The sequence below is a fragment of the Capsicum annuum genome, chromosome 8, assembly GCF_002878395.1.
Source record: "Capsicum annuum cultivar UCD-10X-F1 chromosome 8, UCD10Xv1.1, whole genome shotgun sequence".
Lineage (NCBI taxonomy): Eukaryota > Viridiplantae > Streptophyta > Magnoliopsida > Solanales > Solanaceae > Capsicum > Capsicum annuum.
This window is the reverse complement of record NC_061118.1, coordinates 147664848-147689205: the sequence shown is the minus strand read 5'-3', so window position 1 is coordinate 147689205 and position 24358 is coordinate 147664848. Positions and strand designations below refer to the sequence as shown.

At 34.2% G+C, this 24358-nt stretch overlaps 3 protein-coding genes across 7 annotated transcripts; 2 read left to right on the top strand and 1 right to left on the bottom strand.

Moving 5' to 3' along the window:
- The first annotated feature begins 1969 nt into the window (after positions 1–1969).
- LOC107839341 (U-box domain-containing protein 44) lies at positions 1970–9469 on the top strand. Its single transcript, XM_016682776.2, has 5 exons — positions 1970–2346; positions 2825–4202; positions 5432–5735; positions 6596–7071; positions 8064–9469. Exons 2-5 carry the CDS (start codon positions 2973–2975, stop codon positions 9051–9053), a joined length of 3000 nt encoding a protein of 999 aa, XP_016538262.1. The 5' UTR covers positions 1970–2346; positions 2825–2972; the 3' UTR covers positions 9054–9469.
- A 149-nt stretch (positions 9470–9618) lies between these two features.
- Positions 9619–12988, top strand: LOC107839343 (pentatricopeptide repeat-containing protein At5g08510). The gene is made up of 2 exons (XM_016682784.2): positions 9619–12237; positions 12365–12988. The coding sequence occupies exons 1-2, from the start codon at positions 11311–11313 to the stop codon at positions 12962–12964; spliced, it is 1527 nt and encodes a 508-aa protein (XP_016538270.1). The 5' UTR covers positions 9619–11310; the 3' UTR covers positions 12965–12988.
- Positions 12989–13177: 189 nt separating this feature from the next.
- Positions 13178–19855, bottom strand: LOC107839342 (calcium-transporting ATPase, endoplasmic reticulum-type). 5 transcript variants are annotated; one of them, XM_016682777.2, is made up of 8 exons: positions 19617–19855; positions 17154–18683; positions 16952–17073; positions 16133–16411; positions 15668–16051; positions 15274–15383; positions 14949–15177; positions 13178–14130 (listed from the first exon to the last, which is right to left on the bottom strand). In XM_016682777.2, exons 2-8 carry the CDS (start codon positions 18619–18621, stop codon positions 13576–13578), a joined length of 3147 nt encoding a protein of 1048 aa, XP_016538263.2. In that variant the 5' UTR covers positions 18622–18683; positions 19617–19855; the 3' UTR covers positions 13178–13575. The 5 variants fall into 5 exon arrangements, with proteins under 5 accessions (XP_016538263.2, XP_016538264.2, XP_016538268.2 ...); XM_016682778.2 differs by having other exon boundaries at positions 19534–19835; XM_016682782.2 differs by lacking the exon at positions 19617–19855 and adding an exon at positions 19405–19531.
- Positions 19856–24358: the final 4503 nt, after the last annotated feature.

The window sequence follows — 24358 nt, the reverse complement described above, 5'->3', positions numbered from 1 at the left end:
TCATCTATTTCGTGACAGTTGAATCCTTGTTGAAATTTGATTTAGTTATTGCAGTAATTTTTAGCTAATGAGGTGTTTAGATTTAAGAAGAATTTGAATTTAAAATTTTAAATTAGGTTATTTTAGTTGTTGAGACATTTTAAAATTTGAAATTTTGAATTATGCAAATTCTTTCCTGTAAATTAACTATTTAAAGCCTCTTATGCGTCATAAAATTATTGAAAGTCATTTCAACACATATTAAGTGTTTAAATCAAATCCAATTCATCAAATTAAGGTCAAGTTGAAAGGAATCTAATTCTAAAGAGAAGACTCATAGACTTCTTGAAATTTAATACATAATATAATTTAGAGCTTTTCTGAATGAGCTTATAACTTATAAATTAAAAAAATATTTAAAAACACTTTTTAATTTTACTCAAATTTTACAAAAGTTTTTAAAAGTCATTTTGACTTTAAAACACCTAAAATAAATTAATCCAAACAGAAACATGCTCTTATTATAATTTGTTGCATTATACTGTTTTTCTTGTCTTGATTTTCCAGTCATGGCTAGAAAAATTCGAAAGTAAATAAGGACATAAGCTCGTAAAAAGCTAGAAAAATTCGAAAGTAAATAAGGACATAAGCTCGTAAAAAACAATCTTGATTGTAGTGAGACGATTGAGATCTTTCCAACTTTAATTAAGGTTTCGAACTTAACCTTCTGAAAATTGAATTTTTTTTTTGTTATGAACGCGCCCCTCCGACTTGAGAACTAATCTTTACAATACGTAAACTTAAATTTAATCAAACTTCAACATGTATATCGAATCCAAAAAGGCAAAAAGACATAAGATTGATATGCTTGGTAAAATCCTTTTCGCTCCAACATTCAAGATTTTCTCGAGGAAAATCTAGGCAGATCTTGAACGCGGCCTACTGCTCATTAATTTATTTTCCCCTTGCAAAAGTCAACAGCACGAGTCCACTGTCCCAGCAAAGCATTTCCAGTGACAAAAATAATTTAATAAATCCACATATTTTAAAAGAAAAAAATAATATGCTTGCCATATTTTCTCAAACCTTTTAAACAAAAACATTAATAGACGATTATTTGATTAATTTGACTAAATTATAATTCTTCCATTTCTTTTTATATATATTTTTTTAGAATTAAATAATATAAATTTATTATTTTACTATGTATTTTTAATCAACAACAACAACAAACTCAGTGTATTCCCACCTAGTGGGGTCTGGGGGGTAAGAATTTATAATATTATTTATATAATTTTTAAATATCTTAGCTTTAAGTTTAAAAAATTAAATTAATTTAATATAATTAAACTTTGAAATTTAGTAAAATTAACTCACCAAAAACAAAAAAAGTACATAAAAAGGAATGGAGGAAGTATTTATTTGTTACTAGTATTAATTTAATGCTTCTGACTTTTTCCACCATATTAATATTCTGTATATTCATGATCATAACAAAGGATAAAGGTGAAAACAAATAACTACTAAACCCATTCATTCATTTTTATTTGCTACTTATTTTTAAAATGAATTCTATTTTTACTTATCACTTTTGATAAATAATAATTTTTTTTATTTTATACTTTTAATATTAATTACTTATTCTCTAAATTATCTTTTAATATCTTGTACTAAACCTCAAAATATAGAGGTAGTGTGGTAAAGTAATCAAGTTGATTGCTTTCTCCATTTATTTTTGCTTGTCATCCTTTGATATAACACAATCATTAAAAAAATAATTATTAATATGAGAATTTTATCATACTGCCTATATCAATTGATGTTTAGATTAATATGTTTGGAAAATAAGTTATTAATGTTAAGAATAAAATATCTTGATATGTCTAAAGTGATGAGTCAAAATAAAAATTTAATTTAAAAAATAATAACAAGTATGTCTTAGATTTTTTTTTAAAGTAGGACAAGTATCTAGTTACGAAAGAAGCCAACGTAGTAACTTGCCAAATCAGAACGAGTCAATGCTAAAATACTCACCACTAGAAAGTGAAATGCTAAGCTGTTTACTGTACCTCTTGGAATATTCAATGCAATTTCTCAATCTATTTTGTTAAGCTGCTTCTCTGAATTATTAAGGCCCTTCTATTAATCTTCTTATTTAGTGTTATTACTTCCTGGAATTTTCGCCTGCATTTTCTTGGCAAACTCCAAAATACCATGCATCTCGATGTTGGGTCTCCATGTTTTCCATTTGTTTTTTTTCAGATAACTCTCTAGTATAGTCAACAAAGCTTTTGATTCTTTGCGTGAGTTTGGCTGTCAAAATTTTCCAGTTCTTGGCAAGTCTTTGTAGTAGCATGCCTTAATCAGGTCAGCTCTCTAACTTTAATTTTAGTTGACTTAAACAATTCTTCCTAGCGCTTGTTGTCTTCCCTTTTGATTCAATAGATAACCCATAAATTCCCTTTTCTTGATCTTGAGCATTTTTCATATCATGTTCTTGAAAAAGGTGTAAAATTGTGAATTTTTTTTTACCAAGATTTCATTTTTTGTGTTATCAAGCTAAAACCCCTAAAGGCAATTTGCTTGTCTTGCTTGAATTCATAAGCATATAAAGTTTGGAGATGAAATTCAAGCCCGTTAATAAAAATGTCTTTTGTGTGTTTTACAACTTTAAGCGGGTGTTAAGTAGCTCGGTTGGTTGGTTACTTGAATTTTCACTTTATTGGTGAGGGTTTGATTCTGCACCCTGTAATTCCTTCCCTATTTCCCCTTCACCTAACCCCCCATTTTTTTTTAAAAGAAAGTGGTGTGTTCTGATTTTGCATACTTGGAAACTATAATGAAGGTTTCTTGAGGCAAGATGAAGCGAAGTGAAGTCTTTTCCTCCGGATGAATCATTACTTGCTAAATGACTTTGTAGAGTTCCTAGATTGAATCACATGGGATGGGATAGCCTCAGCTCTGGTCCCTGAGAGTTTTTCCGCAGTGAAAACATGGTGCCGGATGTGATTGGTGGTCCTTCTTTAGGTCCATTTGCAGATCTCCTCTCTTCAACTATAGAGAGCATCCTTGAACTAGTACTTACTTCCAAGAATGTCTTTATAGAGAAAAAGAGTTTTGCTGAACTTTCAGCTTATCTGAATCGTATTGTTCCTTTTCTTAAGGAGATCAATTGGAAGAACATTAATGATTCCGCACCCTGGGAAAATGTTATAGAAATTCTTAACCGACAGACTCTGGATGCAGCGCAACTTATCTCAGACTGCAGTAAGAAAAACAAGGTCTATCTCTTAATGAGTTCTCGGTTTATTTCAAAGCGCATAGAGAATATCACCAGGGAAATTAGCCGTGCATTAAGTTGCATTCCTTTAGCTTCTCTTGACATTTCTTCGGGTATAAAGGAAGAGATTTTCCAGTTGATTGATAGTATGCGTACAGCAGAATTTAGAACAGCCATAGCTGAAGAAGAGATTTTACAGAAGATAGACTCAGGTATAGAAAAGAGAAGTGTTGATCGGTCCTATGCCAACAAGTTGTTAGTTTCAATCGCAGAGGCTGTTGGTGTTTCAACTGAAAGCTCAGCTTTAAGGAGAGAATTTGAAGAATTCAAAAATGAAATAGACAATGCACGGCTAAGGAAAGACCAGGCTGAAGCCTTGCAGATGGATCAAATAATTGCTCTGCTAGAAAGGGCAGATGCTGCAACATCCCGTCAAGAGAAAGAAAAGAAGTACTTCACAAAGCGGAAATCATTGGGCAGTCAACCTTTGGAACCTCTTCTGTCATTCTATTGCCCAATCACTCGTGAGGTTATGACCGATCCTGTTGAGACTCCTTCAGGGCATACGTTTGAAAGGTGTGCAATAGAGAAGTGGTTGGCTGAGGGGAATTTGTGTCCTATGACATCTAAACCTTTGAACAATACAATGTTGCGGCCAAATAAAACTCTGCGGCAGTCAATTGAGGAATGGAGAGACCGAAATACAATCATCACTATTGCTTCCATGAAATTGAAACTATCATCCACTGAGGAGGAAGAAGTTCTCAATTGCCTGGAACAGATAAAGGATATTTGTGAGCAGAGAGAAATACACCGAGAATGGGTCATTATGGAGGACTATATTCCTATTCTAATCAAGCTACTAGGTCTGAAAAGTAGGGATATCAGGAATCTTGTTCTTGAGGTGCTCTGCGTACTAGCAAAGGATGGTGATGATGCTAAGGTACTTATTCTTTTTGAAAAATTATTGGTTCTTCAATATGTCCTCTTTACTTTGATGGCCTACTAAGATCACCTTGTCTCTGCTTTCTATATGTGGTGAGATTATTAATCTCTCAGATTGTTGGGAAATGGAAGTTGAAAACATTGTATGTGTTGAACGTTGTCACTAGGTGCAAGTCTTAATTTTAAGCTTTGTGAAAGTGGCTGACCAAAGTTGTTGACTTTGTTCATATTGCACAACAATTGAGTATTATGGCAAGCCCAAGAGGGTAGTGGCAGTTTAGAGAGCCACATAGGATGTGACTTGTGAGCACCACATTATCCAAGTTGGTGCAATGCGGAACTCCCAATTTTTTGAATAATATAATTTAAATGTGATTAGATATTAGTATGAGATCCACTCTTGCCCGGTCAGTCAGAAATGACATTTCGTCGTGCTATATGAGAAACTGCTGTTAGTTCAAGTTAACTGCAGTTCTAGTGCAATGAGGATCTCTCATAGTTAATCGCTGATGTGAGAGACATTGCGCCAAAATGCATTTGAAAATCTATACAAGGTATTTTGCTTTAGAGAGAGAGAGAGAGACTCAAAAGTATTATCATTTGCCTTTAGGTTTAAAAAAGTCATTTTTGAGCTTGACGAGATTAGTACGTTGAAATTTGACGGTTCATTATCTGCAGCTTCCTATGTTTTTTAGTGAGGAATGTGATACGTTCTTTCTAACAGTTGCATATGTTTCTAGATCTGGCAATTTCATAGGCCTACCCATTGAGTTGATGTGTGTAGAGGAAACATCACATCTACCATATTAAAAAGCCCGAAGAGTTTGGTATGATAATGCAAAATTTTGTAATTGAAACCTCTGCACAATTAACACCCTTGAGCTGATTTTATCTCTCCACATGTATGTATTTGTATTTCCCCTGACCAGGACCCCGCTTTTTGGGTTTTTCTTGATCTTGTTGCTTTTCTGTATTTTTAATATGATATGGTTTCAGGTGCGTGATGTTGAAAATGTCATGCTTCTCGTAGAGACTAGATTTAGATCCAATAAACTAATAGCTCATTTATTTTTTGATATACAATTACACCATGTAATAAACGGGCATGATATATGGAATATGATCAAAATCAATTATTGGTTGTCACGCTCAGAGTATAATATCACACACCTGCAATCTTGATTGCTTAATGAGTTGGTGAAGGTTCTCACATGAAGTGTATTGCAGGAAAGAATTGCTGAAGTTGATAGTGCATTGGAATCTATTGTTCACTCACTTGGACGTCGCATTGGCGAAAGGAAGTCAGCAGTAGCATTATTACTGGAATTGTCAAATTGTAAGTCAGTTCAGGAGTCTATTGGAAAGGTTCAGGGTTGCATTCTTCTGTTAGTTACTATGTCAAGCTGTGATGACAACAAAGCCGCTAAAGATGCAAGGGACGTTTTGGAGAACATTTCATTTTCTGATGACAATGTTATCTTGATGGCCAAGGCTAACTATTTCAAGTACTTGTTGCAACGTCTTTCTTCAGGTTAGTTTCTCAATCATATTACCTTCTTTGATCTCTAAGAAAACCAACACTTTTCTGATGTGGATTCTTAGTGTTGGTTTAGATAACTTGATGAATAAACCTGAGAATGGTTAACTTTGTTGCAGTTGCCAGATCTTTCTAAGTTTGAATGCATTAATTACCAAGATTTGGGAGCTTGATGAGAACAATTTTCCTTTTCTTTGTTTAAATTCGGGATCCTTACACATTGTGATAAACTTAACCAACTTAATAGAGGATGGCGCCAGAAAAATTCCAATAGCATTATTATTATGTAAATCTTGTGCGCTCCTTTTAAGCAAGAATTGTAGATTTTTGAGATTGTATGATTGTATGACAATACTACAAATAGTTCCTATGGAACAAATTGAGTTTGTAATGTCTCCTATTGTTCTGTCATGGCAATTTTAAATTGTGAAGTTCTGCTGCTTTTAGTAAATGCATGCATAGAAGCTTTAGTGCACCGGGCTGCCCTTTTATACATAGAAGCTGTGTGCTAGATTGACTCTCTTTTGGTTAGAATGGTTACATGTGTTATTGAGCATAGATGAATTCTCTGTTTCTTTGTAATGGTAGTGGTATCAGTTATAAGTTTGTCGACAGCACTATCTTTCTTTTCTCAATAAAATGTTGCTGAAAGTGCCCAATACATTTAGAAATTGTATAGTTACGTCCACTGATAGGAGTGATTAGAAAAGAATTCAAAGTGGATACTTGGACACACAATTGAGTCGAAGAGCAAAATTTACATTCAACAGCTTCTTGTATCAGAGTCGCTCTATATTTTCTTTGTTCTCCCTCAAATCATTACCATTGCTTACCTTCTTCTCCTTACGTAACAGGATCCAGTGATGTGAAGCTCCGAATGGCAAAAACTTTAGGAGAGATGGAGTTGACAGATCATAATAAGTCATCTCTATTTGAAGAGGGAGTTCTAGATTCCCTTCTTTCCTTGTTGTCACATGGTGAAATTGAAGTGAAACAAGAAGGCGTGAAAGCCCTTCTAAACCTCTCTAGTTTACCAAAGAATGGACAGGAGATGATCAGGCAAGGTGTTATGCGTCCACTGCTTGATATGTTGTACCGTCACACATCTTCCCAAAGTCTGCGAGAATTTGTAGCAGCCACTATTACAAAACTCGCCTTCTCTGCAAGCAGTGAAACCTGTGTTTCATTGCTTGATGCTGATGAAGACATTTATGGACTCTTTTCCCAAGTTAACTTGAATGGCCCAGCTGTGCAGAAAAGCATACTCCAGGCTTTCTGCGCCATGTGCAAGTCTCCATCTGCCGCTAGTATCAAGACCAAGCTAGCTCAGGTATCACCTTTTAGGAAAGAAGTGGTCTTTCTGAGTAATAGCATGCATCATCATTCCTTGTCTTGAACCGGGGGTCTATCGGAAACAACCTTTCTACTTCTCCGGAGGTAGTGGTATGGACTGCGTACATCTTACCCTCCCCAGACCACACTATGTGGGAATACACTGGGTTTTTTTTTTTTTTTGTTGTTGTTGTTGTTGTAGCATGCATCATCATCAAGAAATCTACTTTATAACTTCGCCCATTTAAATAAACAGCAACAGATGTGGTAACTATAACTTGATTTTGGGAGTAAACTCAATTACTAGTGTTTAGCAATATCATGAGCAGCAAAATAGAATTTCTTTCTGTGCAAAATGACAAAAACCTCATGCTTAGCCGTGAAGGGCTGGCAGACGGTTTCAGTTTTATACGATTACATTATGATTCTGACTAATTTTATTTTTTGATGCTCCTGTTGTGAAGCTCCTCGATGCTAATGTATTTTTTTTTGGATATTTCTACACAAATATTTCATGAATTCTATGAAATTTCCCTTCAAAATCTGTTAACCTACAGAATATGAAATCGTTTTATGTTCTCTTTAGTTTTTTCAATCAAGAATATCAGCATTTAGTTCCTGCACTCACAAAATTGAACTAGGAAGTCTTGATGATTCCTGTCATTAGAATAGTATGATGTGGTCTGAGATTAGGCCCATTCCTGCAAAAATGGGGTTGATATCATAATGAAAAAACTGACCACTTCACAAATTGAAAAATTAGTCGTTACTCTACTTTTTCATACTGTTACAAAGTTAACCTATTTATGCACCGCCCTTAATGTGAACACATTAACGTGCAAGTTGTGCTCTGTACTTGACACATTTTCTGCTATCTTCGTGCTTACCACTCAAAATAGTGGTAGCTTTGCTGTTGATGGTGGCTCCTTAAGTATTGTATGGGTATTTTTAATTTTTTCCCACTCAACACTGATAATGTTGCATCCACAGTGCTCATCAGCTGTCCAAGTGCTAGTGCAATTCTGTGAGCATGGCAATTCAAATGTACGGTCAGATGGAATCAAATTATTCTGTTGCTTGACTGAAAATGGCAATGAAGCTATGATCCAGGAGCACGTGGATCAAAAGTTCATTGAAATATTACTTAAGGTCATCAAGACTTCTGAGGACGAAGAAGAGATTGCTTCTGCAATGGGGATTGTCTCGAACCTTCCCAAATCTCCTCAAATCTCTGAGTGGCTTTTTGCAGCAGATGGACTTCCAGTCTTTTCCAGATTTCTTGCTGAGGTAAAGCATACGAGTTCTGATAAGTTTCAGTTGGTAGAAAATGCCGTCGGGGCATTATGTCATTTCACAGTCTCAATTAACCAGCAAAGACAGAAGATAGCTGGCCTTTTTCCCAAGCTGGTACGGCTGCTAGACCTGGGAACAAGCTTGACAAAAAAACGAGCTGCAATTTGTCTTGCGCAGCTTTCAGAGAATTCACAATCACTGAGTCGTCCAGTTCCAAAGCGTCAGGGGTTATGGTGCTTCACACCTTCGCAAGTAGAACTTTGCCCTATTCACCAAGGGATATGCACGCTAGAAACTTCATTTTGTTTGGTAGAAGCTGGCGCAGTGGAACCTCTGGTGAGGGTTCTTGGGGACCCAGATCCCGGAGCCTGTGAAGCTTCTTTAGATGCCTTATTGACTTTAATTAAGAATGAAAAACTTCAAAGTGGTGCTAAAGTTCTTGCTGAAGAAAATGCCATACCATCCATGATAAAACTACTAGATAGTCCTTCCCCTAGATTGCAACAAAAGGTTCTGAATTCATTAGAAAGAATTTTTAGGTTGGTGGAATACAAGCTGAGGTATGGACCCTCTGCTCAGATGCCTTTAGTTGACTTGACACAACGAGGAACTAGCAACGTCAAATCTTTAGCAGCAAAGGTACTTGCTCAGTTGAATGTGCTTCATGATCAGTCCTCTTATTTCTAACGGCATAGCCATCATCCTTGAGGAGCACACAGTGCACTTAGATGAAGAAATTTGTTACGGTTGGGTTGCAAGGTAGCTCTGGTTTTAGTGAAATGCGAAGTCCTTGCATCTGATATCTTGTGGTGCTTTCTAGCAATCGTGGTGAATATTCAGGAACCGCGGGTAACATAATTTATTTTTTCTTTTGAAATTCTTGCATTCTTAAGAAATAGGGGGTTGAGTAACCATCAAATACTTCAGGTTTTGATTCTTTATCATTGATAAGCCTGACTTTGGGTTGACCTTCCCATGCCTGAGTAGTTACTCAAGTCCTTTGTGTAAAATATGTAACAGAATTCTTGTCATTCAAGTCATAGCCAATTCATTCAGCTGTAATATATTCTGAATTCTTTACTATGAAAGTAAAAGCTTATTCATTCTTTTGTTTCTTGTTACACACTTGGTTATCATTAGCTTTGAGTCCAGGATCCTCCGTAAACTGCCAGTCTTTTCTTTCTTTTTTTTCGTTTCTCTTTTAGCATTTCCGTATCATTCTTTTAGAAAATCAATGTTGGACGAGTTTCTAAGGCAAGACTCATAAGTTGAGTGACCATTTCAATATTAACTTTTGACTTTTAAGTCTTCTTAAAAAAAAATAAAATCATTCAAACGTTCTATTAGGTTGAAGTCATGAAGTGTTGTCGTTGGACTTTCATAATTGATTTAGCTTAATTATATTAGTAATATTTATTATTATAGCACTCACATAATTTATTTGTGAGGAAAAAAAGAGACAAGGATATTGAGTATCTTTTTTAAGAACATTGTTCATTAAGCATTTGATATCGAAGTAGATAGTTTTGAAAATTTAAAGGCGGTTGATGGGAAATGTAAGAAATGAGTGTTAATTACAATGTTACCCCTACTGAACTCCTTTTCCAAGTAGAACTAGGAGAAGATTTTCCAATTGCTTCCCTGTAGTACTTAACAAAAATGAGTGTGAATTTACAATGTTAACCCTACTTAAATCCTTTTCAAAGTAGAACTAGGAGAAGCATTCCAATTGCTTCCTTTATAATAAACCTACTCCCCTGCATTGCAACTCTGTATCCTTCAATTTTCTCCTCCAACAACAATGGTGAAATCCTCGAAAGTTCACTATATGCCTACGGAATTGGAAATGGATGCGGCTTTGTTGTTGATTCAGCTTAGCAGAGATTCTTATAATGACGAAGAAAGCAAGGAAAATACACAGGAGACTTCACGGTCACAGCTAAATTAATAAGGAAAAGGAAGTTCCGGTCAGTCGTTGATCTCTACGAGGAGACTCAACCATTGATAATGATGATGATGACGAGGAAGAAGAAGAAGCATTGGACAGGCTTTGAAAATTAAACCGTTAGTTATACGTAGTAATGTTATGTAAATTAATCATATGCAATTAATTAGGTGTATAATAATCCATTTGTATAAGTCAGTATACTGCTAAACTCATCAACTTTTATGGTATAAGCTTGGTTGGGATGTGACTTTTTGAGACCATTTGTTAGAATTTCATTATATGTAGTTGTAAGGTCTGTTCCCTCTTCAGATTATTGATTTTCTGTACTGAAGTTAGAACAATATTTGGACCATGTGATGAATACCAAGGACTGCAAACGAACGGGCACAATAGGCTAACCGCCAAGTTAAAACTAGTCAATTTATGACTGTCTTCACAATACAGATTATGGACATAAGATGAAACTAAATTGAGCACATGGTTAGGGAGAATTCACATACCACATAGGCTCAACTTGCGGTGGGATCAAGGCGTAGTTGTCGTTGTATCAAAATCAATTTTACACAACTCTCAGTGTTCCAACAACAATAACTACACTCTAATCCAAACAAGTTGTGATCGACTATAAAAATCCTATTGGGTTTTTCCATTTTAAGCTCCCATCTAGAAAACTCAACTAAGTAGGCGTTTCCAAGGTGTCAAATTGTCAATGCCACGTAGTGAATAGATCTCTTTATTTGTGTGATTTAGGTGTCTCGTCATTAAAAATATAATTTGGTCTTAGCTAGTCATGTTCAAGTTTTACTCTATATGAAATTGCATTTGTTTGGCATCAACAAGTTTGACCGATAATCACAAATGCACACTGCCAACAACACTTAAATCTCTTATAATACAGACTTTACATTGTTTTCATTATTCATCGAATTTCAAATCGTGCAAATCTCTTATAAGGTAGATATTTGCACGGTGTGTTGACGCAAACAAACATTTCTTATGAACCAACTGAAACAAATACACGCCCACACTCTCCGAAATGGCACTGACTTTACCCAGTACTTGATCACTAAACTTATTGAAATCCCAAACATCCCGTACGCCCACAAGGTGTTCGACAACATTACCAAACCAACTGTCTTCCTCTACAACAAGCTCATTCAAGCCTATTCTTTCCATGGCCTTCCTAGCCGGTGTTTTTCTCTCTACGTCCAAATGCGCCGGCAAGGCTGCTCCCCTAATCCACACTCCTTCACATTCCTCTTCGCCGTGTGTGCCAATCGTTCTAGCCCCATTCAAGGCCAAATGTTCCATGTCCACTTCATCAAATGGGGTTTTGAATTTGATATTTACACGATAACTGCACTTGTTGACATGTATGCTAAAATGGGGTTGTTAACTTCTGCGCGGAAGCTCTTTGATGAGATGGAAAAGAAGGATGTGCCCACTTGGAATTCTTTGATTGCGGGGTATGCCAAGAATGGAAATGTGGAAGAAGCTTTCAAGTTGTTTTCGGGAATGCCTTCGAGGAATGTGATTTCTTGGACTGCTATGATCTCAGGATGTTCGCAAAATGGGAAGTATGCGGATGCACTAGCTGTTTACAAGGAAATGGAGAAAGACAGAGGAGTAAAGCCTAATGAAGTTACAATTGCGAGTGTTCTTCCAGCTTGTGCGAATCTTGGGGCGCTGGAGGTTGGGGAGAAGATTGAAGTTTATGCAAGAGCAAGTGGATACTTTAAGAATATGTTTGTTTGCAATGCTGTGCTTGAAATGTATACAAAGTGTGGTAGAATTGATAGGGCAATGCAACTCTTTCACGAGATTGGTAGGAGGAGGAACTTGTGTTCTTGGAATACCATGATCATCGGGTTAGCTGTCCATGGAAAAAGTGATGCAGCTCTTAAGCTTTTCAATCAAATGCTGGTAAGCCTTTGCAAGTATTCTCTTTGTTCTTCTTTGCCGTTGTTGTGCCTATGAAACATTCAGTTACAGCAGCAAGCATGAGCTTTTATAGTGGAATTTACATGATTGTCGTGCTGTGTTGACACAGGGAGAAGGAAATGCACCTGATGATGTAACATTTGTCGGAGCAATCTTAGCATGCACACACGGAGGCATGGTAGAGAAGGGCTGGGAACTCCTCAAAGTGATGGAGAGAAGATTTTCCATAGCTCCAAAGTTGGAACACTATGGCTGTATGGTCGATCTCTTTGGCCGGGCTGGGAGATTGCAGGAAGCTTATGATCTTATACAAAGCATGCCAATGAGACCTGATTCTGTTATATGGGGAACTCTGCTTGGAGCCTGCAGTTTCCACGGCAATGTTGAACTGGCTGAGCAAGCAGCCGAATTCCTTTCTGTGTTGGAGCCGTGGAATCCTGGGAATTATGTTATTCTCTCTAACATCTATGCAAGAGCTGGTCTGTGGGATGGTGTTGCAAGGCTAAGGAAACTGATGAAGTCCTCCCAGATTACAAAGGCAGCCGGGTACAGTTTCATCGAGGAGGGAGGTGATATTCATAAGTTTATAGTAGAGGATAAATCCCATCCAAAATCCGATGAGATATATGCACTGCTTGACTTAGTCACCACTAGATTGAAATTTGATGTAAGCAACATTGATATTGATTTGGATTCTATTGTTGAATAGAATTTTATCAAAGAAATCTGAACAGTTTTTGGACCTACATTTCTCTCCTTCCTATTTTGTCTAGAGTGAAGTGATTTCCTCCAAACCACCAACTTGAATCACAACAATTCAAGCTATATATGTTTCTGAAAATCAGGGTGTGGTAAAACTTGAAGTGTCCGACTCCCTCCTGGTTGTGATCACTAGTTCCACACTAACAGCAACGCGAAAAGATAAAAGAGAACAACTACAACTATAGCATTGACTGAGGAAATATACAAGTTAAAGCACCAAACCAAACAAGGTCACTGAAGTCCATGAAAATCTACATAAGATGGTGGAGTCAACTATAAATGAATAATACAAACTAGAACTTGTAATACATGAAAAACCCTCCTAGAAAGGACCAAGGGAAAAAACAACAGGTTTTGCTTCAGAAACCTTGAATTTTGTGATAACAAGAAGCCTTCCGAGGCATGTGATCAAAGGCAACATAGCTTCCAGAGTTCCTCAACAATGTCACCCCAAAAAGACTTTCATTTCTGAACAATATACATGAATTCCCACCTACCTTGCATATCAACTCAAAGAAAACCTCCTTTAATCAATAAAATTGAGCATATACGAATACATTATGCAGTTTTTAGTTTAGTTCTTCTTCTCCTCCTCCCCACAAATTTGAGGACTTCATCAATAAGAATAACTGGTGCAGAAAGCAAGATGACTAGAAGCCATTCATTTAGGCTTAGTGGGACAATACCAAATATATCTGATAGGGAAGGAACATAGAGTATCAGGCTATGTACGCCAAACGAGGCTGACATTGCAACAAGAAGCCAAGGATTTCTCCAAGGTGGCATTTTGATCAAGCTGTTGTCTTCAGAGAGGGCATTGAGAGAATTAAACATCTCAATTGCCACCAGGACAGAGAGTGACAGTGTCATTGCCTTCACTTTACCAACAGTAAAATACTCACAAGGGTCAGAAAAGGTAATCAGGCGGTTACCAGCCTTGAATGAACTCACGGTGAAATTTGGCCATGCTGAGCATTCACCCCAGTTGCGAAGCTGTGATAGTTCAACAAGTGTGTGGCCATCACTCACAAGATTAATTCCAAGAAAAGAAGCCTGGGTATACCACAGTATAAATACACCGACAGTTGCAATGCCCACATAAGAACCAATGACCTGAAAATTATCTCAGAAATCAGAATGAAAGATGCAGCTTAGCTTGTCGAGAAGTTTATTCAATATATTGAAGAACAGATGAAAATATGATAAAAAGATATAGTTGGTTGCTTAGACAACAGAGCATCTCATTTCTCTCTTTGATGCATCTATTTCTTTTACTAGGCAGCTTATGTATTTTGCGATCCAAAAGATAATAGTCTTTGCTTATGCAGGGAAGTGATCCAGAAGGGTAAACATATTTTCCTTGATTGCACGTTACTTTTCATACATAAGCTGAAAGTAAAGCTGATTTTATACAGCATAAGAGGGGGCAAAGCTGATTTTATACAGCATAAGAGGGGGCAAAGCTGATTTTATACAGCATAAGAGGGGGTATCCAACGGCCAGGAAATGCTGCAGTAAGCACAGCCTGTACCATTGGTTCTTCTAATCAAATGAGTCATTCTCATCACTAGTACTTTCTGCACGTACTTAGGAAAACAAAGTACATTAAAAACTTGGGAAAAAAGGAAAGAAACGAAGTAGTTTTATTTCTAACCATTGGAGAAAAATGAAGAATTAATATAGCTTACAACAACAACATAACCAGTGTGATGGGATCTAGGGAGGATACGATGTACATAGGGTAGGATGTATGCTGACCTTACCCCTACCTTTGTAAAGTAGAGAGGCTGTGTTTCTGAAAGACCCTTGCTCAAAAAGACAGTATCTGATGCAGGATTGTAAGAAGAGACAGCAAAGTAGCAAAATACAAAACCAATGCAGCAACATTAGCAATACACGTAGAAGAAAAAGAAATAGCGATCCAAACTGACCATATAGCGGAAGAAAACCCAGGAGCTTATGAGAGCATCATTGCTCTTCCTAGGTGGTTTCTGCATTATATCAACATCAGCAGGGTTAAATCCGAGAGCTGTGGCAGGTGGACCATCTGTTACCAAATTTACCCAGAGCAACTGCACAGGTATCAAACATTCTGGTATGCCCAAAACAGCAGTCAAGAAAATGGAGATGACCTCACCAACATTAGATGATATCATATATCTGCATAAGCAAAGAATACATATGAATTAAGTAAAATAAAGGCATGACTAATTCTAGGAATAATCGGACACTCACTTTCCGAAATACAAGACTAACCTGATGAAGGCCTTCATGTTATTGTAGATCGAACGTCCCTCTGCAACAGCAGAGACTATAGTACTGAAATTGTCATCTGCGAGAACCATATCAGAAGCTTCTTTTGCAACCTAAACATATTAGTCTTTGATTAGCTAATTAGTCAAATGATCAATAAGTTCACATATTCAGGAAAAAATTGCATGCAGGGGGCACAATCATGGGTACTTATTGCGATTTAGATAATAAACTTAATGTCACAGCATGGCGAGTAATCCCTCAGAAGACCTCACTACTCTCCTATTTCAAGACTATATTTTAGATATTACACGGTTAAAATTGGATGGAGAGCACTAATGTAAGTATGTAACACTAAAATGAGTTGTAACGACCACACCGGAAAAGCTTATTTCACCTCAGTTCCTGTAATGCCCATGGCTATTCCAATGTCAGCAAGTTTTAGTGCAGGTGCATCATTGACGCCATCTCCAGTCATTGCAACTACTTCACCCATCTCCTTCAGCATCCGTACAATTTCTTGTTTGTGCCTGGGTTCAGCACGAGAAAAGACCTTGCCTCCATCTTGTGACAATATCTCAATTTGTTTCTGAGAAGAAAGTGCCATGAATTCTTTGCCAGTAAAACTACTCCCCCTAAGATTCTCACCATGAGAAAACAACTGAATTTCCCTGCAAACGGCCTCAGCAGTGGATTTATTATCTCCAGTTATAACCATGATTTTGATCCCAGCTCTTCTGCAGTCATTTACTGCCTTGTGAACTTCCTCACGTGGGGGGTCCTGCATACAGTTTTTTGTCAAACAATAAGGAAAATGAAGGTTTTCCAGATTCATTATTCTTGAAAACTTAAACCTACTCACCCTTAGACCAACAACTCCCACAAAAACTAGATCACTTTCAATGGAGGAGTAGCAGGACGGATCAAGCAACTTCTTGTGGGCAGGATGAGTCTCAGAATAGTATCCTGAAAGCTCACCTAAGTCATCTTTATATGCCAAGCCCAAGCACCGCAGACCCTTTGAGCTCATCTGCAAGTGCCTCGACAACAATAGTTGCCTACAAGACTCGTCAAACGGAACAGTTGATCCATCCGCAAGTTGAACGTGTGTACTACGTTCTAGCAAACTCTCAACAGCACCCTACACAAAACAAGTTTTAATCAGATGTCCAGATATTACCAAGCTCAACTTCTGTGACTGAGTTCAACACATCAGGAAAACCTAAGCATTTCCTAGAGTAAATATCATGTTGTGGAACTGGAGTCCACAGAAGCATTGTTTGCAGAAAGGTCATATAACACTTCAAACTGTTGGTGTGCATATTTCGACTTTTGGAACTGAAGAACATTAAAAAGCAGTTAAACTGACACAACTTCTTGTAAAGGAACAACATTGAACCTACTCCTATAGATAAAGATAATACAGACTCAGTTGCTTGCCAATTGAAATTTCCGAGGCATATACAGCCCACAGCACGCCAACAAGATTACTAGACTAAGACTAAAAATAAGAATTTTTCCTGCAAACTAAGTATATCGAAGCCAGCAGACAAATAAAGAAAATATTTTAGAGACCGATTATCTCTAGTGTCTAATGTTAGTTCAGACGCCAGTTATTAAAAAAAGTGCAATTGCACTTGACTCCATTGCTATTGATGGACCGTAACTGACATGAAACAACCTTGACAAGTAGTCGATTGCTCCCATTTGGCTCTCGCACAATAACACCCATGGATTTACGAACACGATCAAATTCCAATGTTGCGACCCTTTTTGATCTTTTCATCCACCAATCACAGCATCCTATATTAAAAAAAATATCAATACACTTGTTTTGAAAATAGTAGCAAATAGATAGACGGGTGAAGTAAAAGCATGCTCACCTAATTTAACTGTGTTGCGATCGATCAAATAGCTCGATACAATCTGTGCGTCCCGGATCTTGCTCCTTGCTTTGCTATCTGGTACTCCCATCTTTTCCACCAAAACTTTGAGAGCTGCCTCAGTAGGCAATCCAGTTGCTTTGAACACACGACCATCACAGAAGATCCCAGCATCATTGCAGATTGCACATATTTCAGCCATGAGCAGCAAGTTAGCATCCATATTATAGCAATTCCAGTCCATTATTAACCCATCCTTAGGATCATAAGTTGTCCCTTCAACACCAAAAACTCGACAGGCTGTGGTTTTTCCTCCCAACGTGAAGAATTCCGACACAGACATCTGATTGGTAGTCAAGGTTCCTGTTTTATCCGAACATATCACAGTTGTGCATCCTAAGGTTTCCACGCTTGGAAGTTTCCGCACTATTGCATTCTTTTGTGCCATTTTCCTTGTACCAAGAGCTAAGCAAGTCGTAATAACAGCAGGGAGACCTTCAGGAATTGCAGCCACTGCAAGAGCAACAGCTATCTTGAAATAATATGTGCATTTCTCAAATGAGAAGCGAAAATCTGAAGGCCAGCCATCCTCAACCTCCCAAGAAAGGAAATATTTGTAGTTGATCGCCCACACAACTAGGCAAACAATGCCAATGGCAGATGTAAGCCTATTACCAAATTCATCAAGTTTCTTCTTCAATGGGGTGTCACTCTCTTCCATTGATGCATCATGGATTTGTCTTTGAATCTTACCAATTTCTGTGCACATCCCCGTGTTCACAACAATACAGATGCAGCTACCGTTCACGACTGTCGTTCCAGCAAAAACCATGTTCTCTTTGGCCTGCAATTCACAATCATCCATAGCAAGGAAATCGGTGCTTTTAGCAACTGGCATTGACTCCCCTGTCAAAGAACTTTGCTCAACCCTTAGGGTTGAGGATTTTAAAGTGGCAACTCTCATATCAGCTGGCACTTTATCACCAACTCGCAGTTCCACAATATCCCCTGGGACAAGCTCCCTTGCTGGTAAATCCGGTACTAAATATCCATCTCTGAATACCTTTGCAGACTCACCTTGCATCTCTTTTAATGCTTCCAGTGCTTTCTCAGCATTGCTTTCTTGCCAAACTCCGACGATTGCATTAAGTATTAAGATCAAGAGGATTACTAAGGGTTCTACATAGACCTCGAACCCTGACTCTTCAGTCTCATCTTGATGCAGATACGCTAGAGCAAATGATACGAAAGCTGCACCAAGGAGGATCTTGATAAGCATATCATCAAACTGCTCCAAAACAAGCCTCCACAAAGGCTTCCCTTTTTCTTTCTCAAGCTCATTCAAACCATATCTTTCTCGCCTCCTATCCACCTCATAAGTGCTTAGACCCTTCTCTAATTTTACTTGGTATTCCTTCAGACATTGATCCACAGACCAGGACCACGCAGGGAATGGTTTTTCTTCCATAGCAAACAGAATTCCCAGTCTAACTTAAACTCCACAAAAATCGTCTTCTACCATCTCATTCCCTGAAAAAAAAATACACAGTTTGAGCAAACAAGTACTACTATAGAACTCTCTCCGTTTCAATTTTGTCCTACTTTCCTTTTTTGTCCGTTTCAAAAAGAAAGCTCTTTCCCTTACAGCAACTCTTTAATTCTAACTTTCCACGTAGCATGCTTAAGACCACAAGATCAAAGGACATGTCGGTACATTCTACTTTCTTAAACTTCATGTCAAGTCAAAATCAGACAAACAAATAGAAATGGAGGGATTATTCTTAGTTTGCAACTCTGGAACCATAAAATTTAAGTAAAATAATAGAGACTGGAAAGCTAAGTTAACATCAAGCTAGAAACTATATTGAATTAGACTTTGCCCAAAACCATATAACAGTACCTAGAGCAAACATGAAGACCAAATAAGAGACAATTTACCAAATAAGGACATAATAATAAGAGGTTAATAAAGAACCAAGTCTCCAACTACAATTCTATCCATTAATAATTGACAGCTTTTATGACAGACCTAACCATTTGTGAAAGCAAAGCTGGGAAGCCAAGCAGCATTAAGTATCACAGAAATAGAACTAAGAAATGGAGGACTAAAATTAACAAAACCAAAAACTGCTAGACAGCAATATGGAAACTAGAACCATGCAAAGCAAACATCTTTATATAAAAAGGGCAGTCCGGTGCACTAAAGCTCATACAGCAACAGACCACAAGTTTCTATTATATGCAACCTTACCGTGCATTTCTCCTAAATTATAGCATGACAGTAACTTTACTGGTTACACCGTCTTTAAAATTTTACATAAGAGACAAAAATAAAGGTGACAGAAAGAAGAATCAAAATAGATCATGTCATGACTAGTACCTTTAGCAATTGCAAGGCAACAACAATAAATCCCAAAAACCAAAAAAAGACAAGGAATACAATGAGTTGGGTAATTGTGGTACCTCTTATAAGGAACAAAAGCAATGTCTTTGAAACAAAGTAACTGACAGATCGTACATAGTATATGCTCAGAGGAAGAAAATTCTTGGAAACTTACTGCCCTAATTTTCTTGCTTCAAAAGGCATTCAATTAGGTACTATTCATAATATTATTTTAGTGAAAAGGGCAAGAAAGACTGAAGGAAACTAACTTACAGTAGAATGGAATAACTGTTTTTTGTAAGACCAACTAAAGGTTTTGGATTTACTTTTTACAAAATTTGAAACAGTTGAGATTTTAAGATCCAAGTGGATAATACATATTTACTAAAATGTCCTTCATAGGAGTTTGACTTTTATGTGATAGACAAGTAGCCAGCCAGCCGTACGCGTAAGCAGAATCTAATATTTATTTTCTATCATACAGAAGGCGTGGTTTCGACTGGGGGTGGACATATTTTAATTTAAATCAAAAAAATTAAAAAAATTAAATCAAAAATTTAGTAGTCGTTAGGCTATGAAAACTAAAATTTTCTGGAGTTAGAGTTGTGTTTAGCCATATTTGTTTTGAATTTTTTTTTATTTTTGAAAAAACTTTTTAAAATATAATTTTATACCCTAACTTTTACAAACTATCAAAATAACCCAACTAAAATTTACCTACTAATAGAAAAAGAACACAATTAGCCACTATTATAAAAATAATTACATATACATGGTCATATTTAATAAATTTCAATTATGAAATATATAATATTTACATTAATTGTCGTTTTCTCATATTTGAAAATTTTAAATATGGATGTTATATTAACATATCACTATTTCCTATTTTTTAGGTAACAAATATTATCTTTCAAACAAATTTATTTTTTTAGGAATTTATTTAATTTATTTCCTTCATTTTTCGTTCCTAAAAAATAGGAAATGATGAGTTGTTATTAAATTTTAGGGTGCCGCTAATTTATTTCTTTAATTTTCTTATACATGAAAGATTCTACTGTGTGTAAATAAATTATTTTTATGTAAAACATGCTTTGAATATTTATAGTATATTATATCATATACAATAAATATATAAATATGCTTAGTATTTTTCTTTATACTTTGTATTTATATATATATATATATATATATATATATATATATATGTATATGGTATATACATGGTATAAATTTCATATATAACATACTTTGTATATTTATATTATAAATATACTAAGTATGTTTCTTAATACTTTATATATTTATATACGTGTGTAGATGGTATAACTTTATATATAACGTACTTTGTATATTTCTATTATAAATATAATACTTTATATATTTATGGGTATAAATATAAATTAGAAATAAAATAATGTCTTAAATAAGGGAGAAAATTAAATAAGGGATAAAAATAATGATGAGAGAAAAAAAGAGATATATATTAATTAGGATAGCATTAAGTTTGAAATTATAATTATCTTATTCTTTAAAACTGTTATATACGTAATATTGAAAAAGTGATTTTATAAGGAGAGTTTTATGTAAAAATTTAAAAGATTGTGGTTATATGTAATAATAATAAAAGTTGGAGTTGAAAAATCGTGAAAACAACAAAAATCTGTTTTCCCTTTTCAGAAAAAATTTCCGGAATTATTTTCTAAATTTTCATGGCCAAACACCACAATTTCCAACTTCGAAAAAAAAAATCGGAAAAAAGGAAAAAATTTCCATGACCAAACGGTCCCTTAATTTTGGTTTCGGTTTTTTATTTTTTCGGATCGGATTCAATTTGTAATTTTAAATTTTTATTTTTCAGTTCGGTTTTTGGTTTTAAAAAAAATGGCTAAACCGAAAAACCAAAATTTTATAAATAAATATTTAGTAATTCACATTTACAATTAACATTTAACGGCAAATTGGCATATGTCGCAAGCTGTTTATGGATTGTTTTAGTGACTCAAATATTTTATGGACTATTTTGGTGACTTGGACTGTTTTATGGACTATTTATGCAAGGTTATATTATATGTAATAATTAATGACGTTATGTATTATGTTAAACTTATGATTATTTCATTTCATCTATGTTGAGTTATTTATAGTTATTTATATTTGGGAATGAAAAACAAGTTTGAAAAAAATATTTTTTATAAAAAAACTATCAATTTTAAATGTTCAGTTATGAAAATGAGAGGCTAACTACTTTAGTATTTCAAACCAAAATAAAAATTCGAAATAACCGAACCGAATTTGTAAAAATCGAACCAAATCAAATTATTTCGGTCTGGTTACGGATGTCATTTTTGTCAATCCGAAAATCGATGAATCGAACTGATATTAAACAATCAGACTGAACCGATCGAACGCCTACCCCTAGTTTCAACCACCTCTTACGTAATTACCAAAACACCCCTCTACTCCCATTTAATTACATATCATAATCCTAATATATAATAATTTCATTTTTTTTTCATTATAATGATTTAAATATTTAATATATTTTATTAATTTATATTAATTAACTATAACTACATATTGGAAGTAAATTTTATTTATTTATTTAATTGACTATCATGTTTAAAATTAACTTGTTACCACAAATCACAATAATTAATAATTTAAAATATTTAAAAGACATATAGAAATTTTATTGACTCTTATTATTTTAGCAATGCCACATAAATTGAGATAAAAGAAAAAGTACTGCAAATCATAATAATTAACAACTCAAAATATTTAAAAGATATATAAAAAATTTAGTTGACTCTCAAAATTGTATCGAAGCCACATAAATTGGGACACAGGGAGTAAATATATTATTTGATAATTACATAAAAATTATTATAAATCACAATAATTAACAAGTTAAAATACTTTTTTAAAAAATAAATAAAAGTTCTATTCAACTCTCAAAATTCTATCGGTGTGGCATAAATCATGACAGAATAAAAAATTATCTTAATTAATTACAACTAAATATTTAAAGTAAATAAATTTTATTATTTTAATTGACTTTTATATAGAAAATTAAATTTTTATTTATTTATTTATTTTAGTAAATTTAAAATTTAAAATTTAAAATTATTTATTTTCCTCTTATATAAAAATACTAATATTTAAACTTAACTTTAAATTTTTAAAGTACAAAATTAATAAATTTAATTTAATAAAATAAATTTCTAATGAATATTTCCTTAGAATTTGTGTTGGGTCAATGTGTATCAAGTTAAAAAGAAATAAAGAAAAATATATAGTAAAGTTTTATTATTGTGAAAGATAAATATAATGCACTATCCAATAATATTTAATAATATCATACTTTGCATATGAAAATATAGCATCCCGTATTTAATTAATATACTATTCCGGTGAATTATCGATGTTTACTATTAGATATGATAAGATTATATTAATTTTTATAGTAATAACATAATCAATTGCTCTTAATTAATTATTATGCGTCATCTAGGTATTAAGAAAATAAATAATATTTAATGAAAAATAAAATAGACATAAAATGCGAAATTAACTCTTAATGTTTTAGATTAAATTTTCGTCTTTCGAACTATTACTTTACTATATCACTCCTTATTACAAGTTATTTTTGTATTAGAAAAATAAGAATAAAAAAATGATATGTCAACATAAAATATTTGATTGACTATCAAAATTATATTAGTGCCACATAAATTGGGACAGGACGGGAGAAGATATAAAACAACATATATTATTTGAAAATGAAATAAAAAGTACTGTAAATAACAATAATTAACAAAAAAAAATAAAAATTGACTGATTTTTGCTTCAGCTGCTTCAATCGTGATTTTAATGTACAATGATATTTAAAGAGGGTAAAATGGCATAATGAGATTTAAACAGGATAAAATGTATGCAGTAAAGTGTGAGAAGAATAAAGCATAAGTAAATTTTATTAATATATTTTAAAGAAATTAAAGAAAAGAAGTATAAAGATTATTTGCAAAAGATTTTTACAAACTACTTTAAATATAAATAAAGTAAATTTAGGTACAAAAAATGTGTATCTATCACAAATTTGCTACCAAATACTTCGCATTTTCTTAATATTAATAAATTTTCTATCAAATATGTGTAGCCATCTTTCTCAACTTTTTATAGCTCCTCAATATTAATTAACATTTCTCTGTTTTAAAAACAAAAGGCAAAATGCTCTATTGGACCCCTGTACTATGTCAGTTTTGTAAGTTGGACACTTCTACTTATATATTTGTCATCTGGATCCCTGGACCCACGAAAAAGCTATATTTTAAACACTTTCTGGGAAAGTGTAACACACCCTCCCATGTCAGCTGCCACACGTGTCATGTCATCTGCCACGTGTGCCACGCCATTTAAAAAAAAATTAGAAAAAGTATTACATTAAATTCAAGTCATTTTTAAAATGCCACAATACAAATTAAATATTAAAATTAATTTAATTAAATAAAAAAAATTATAAATTATAGAAAAATTTGAATAATCATGCTTTTAATATTTGAAAATTTTGAATAATAATTTTAAAAATAAAAAAACAATAAAAAAAGTATTACATTAAAATTAATTAAATATTAAAATTAATTTAATTAAATAATTTAAATTTTAAATTTTAATTAGTAAAAAATTAATTAATTAAAATTCTTAACAAATTAATTTATTTCAATTAATTAAATTTTAAATCAATTAATTTATCAAATTTAAAATTCTTACTTACTTAATTAATTTAAATATGATTTACATATTTAAAATATTTAATTTAAAT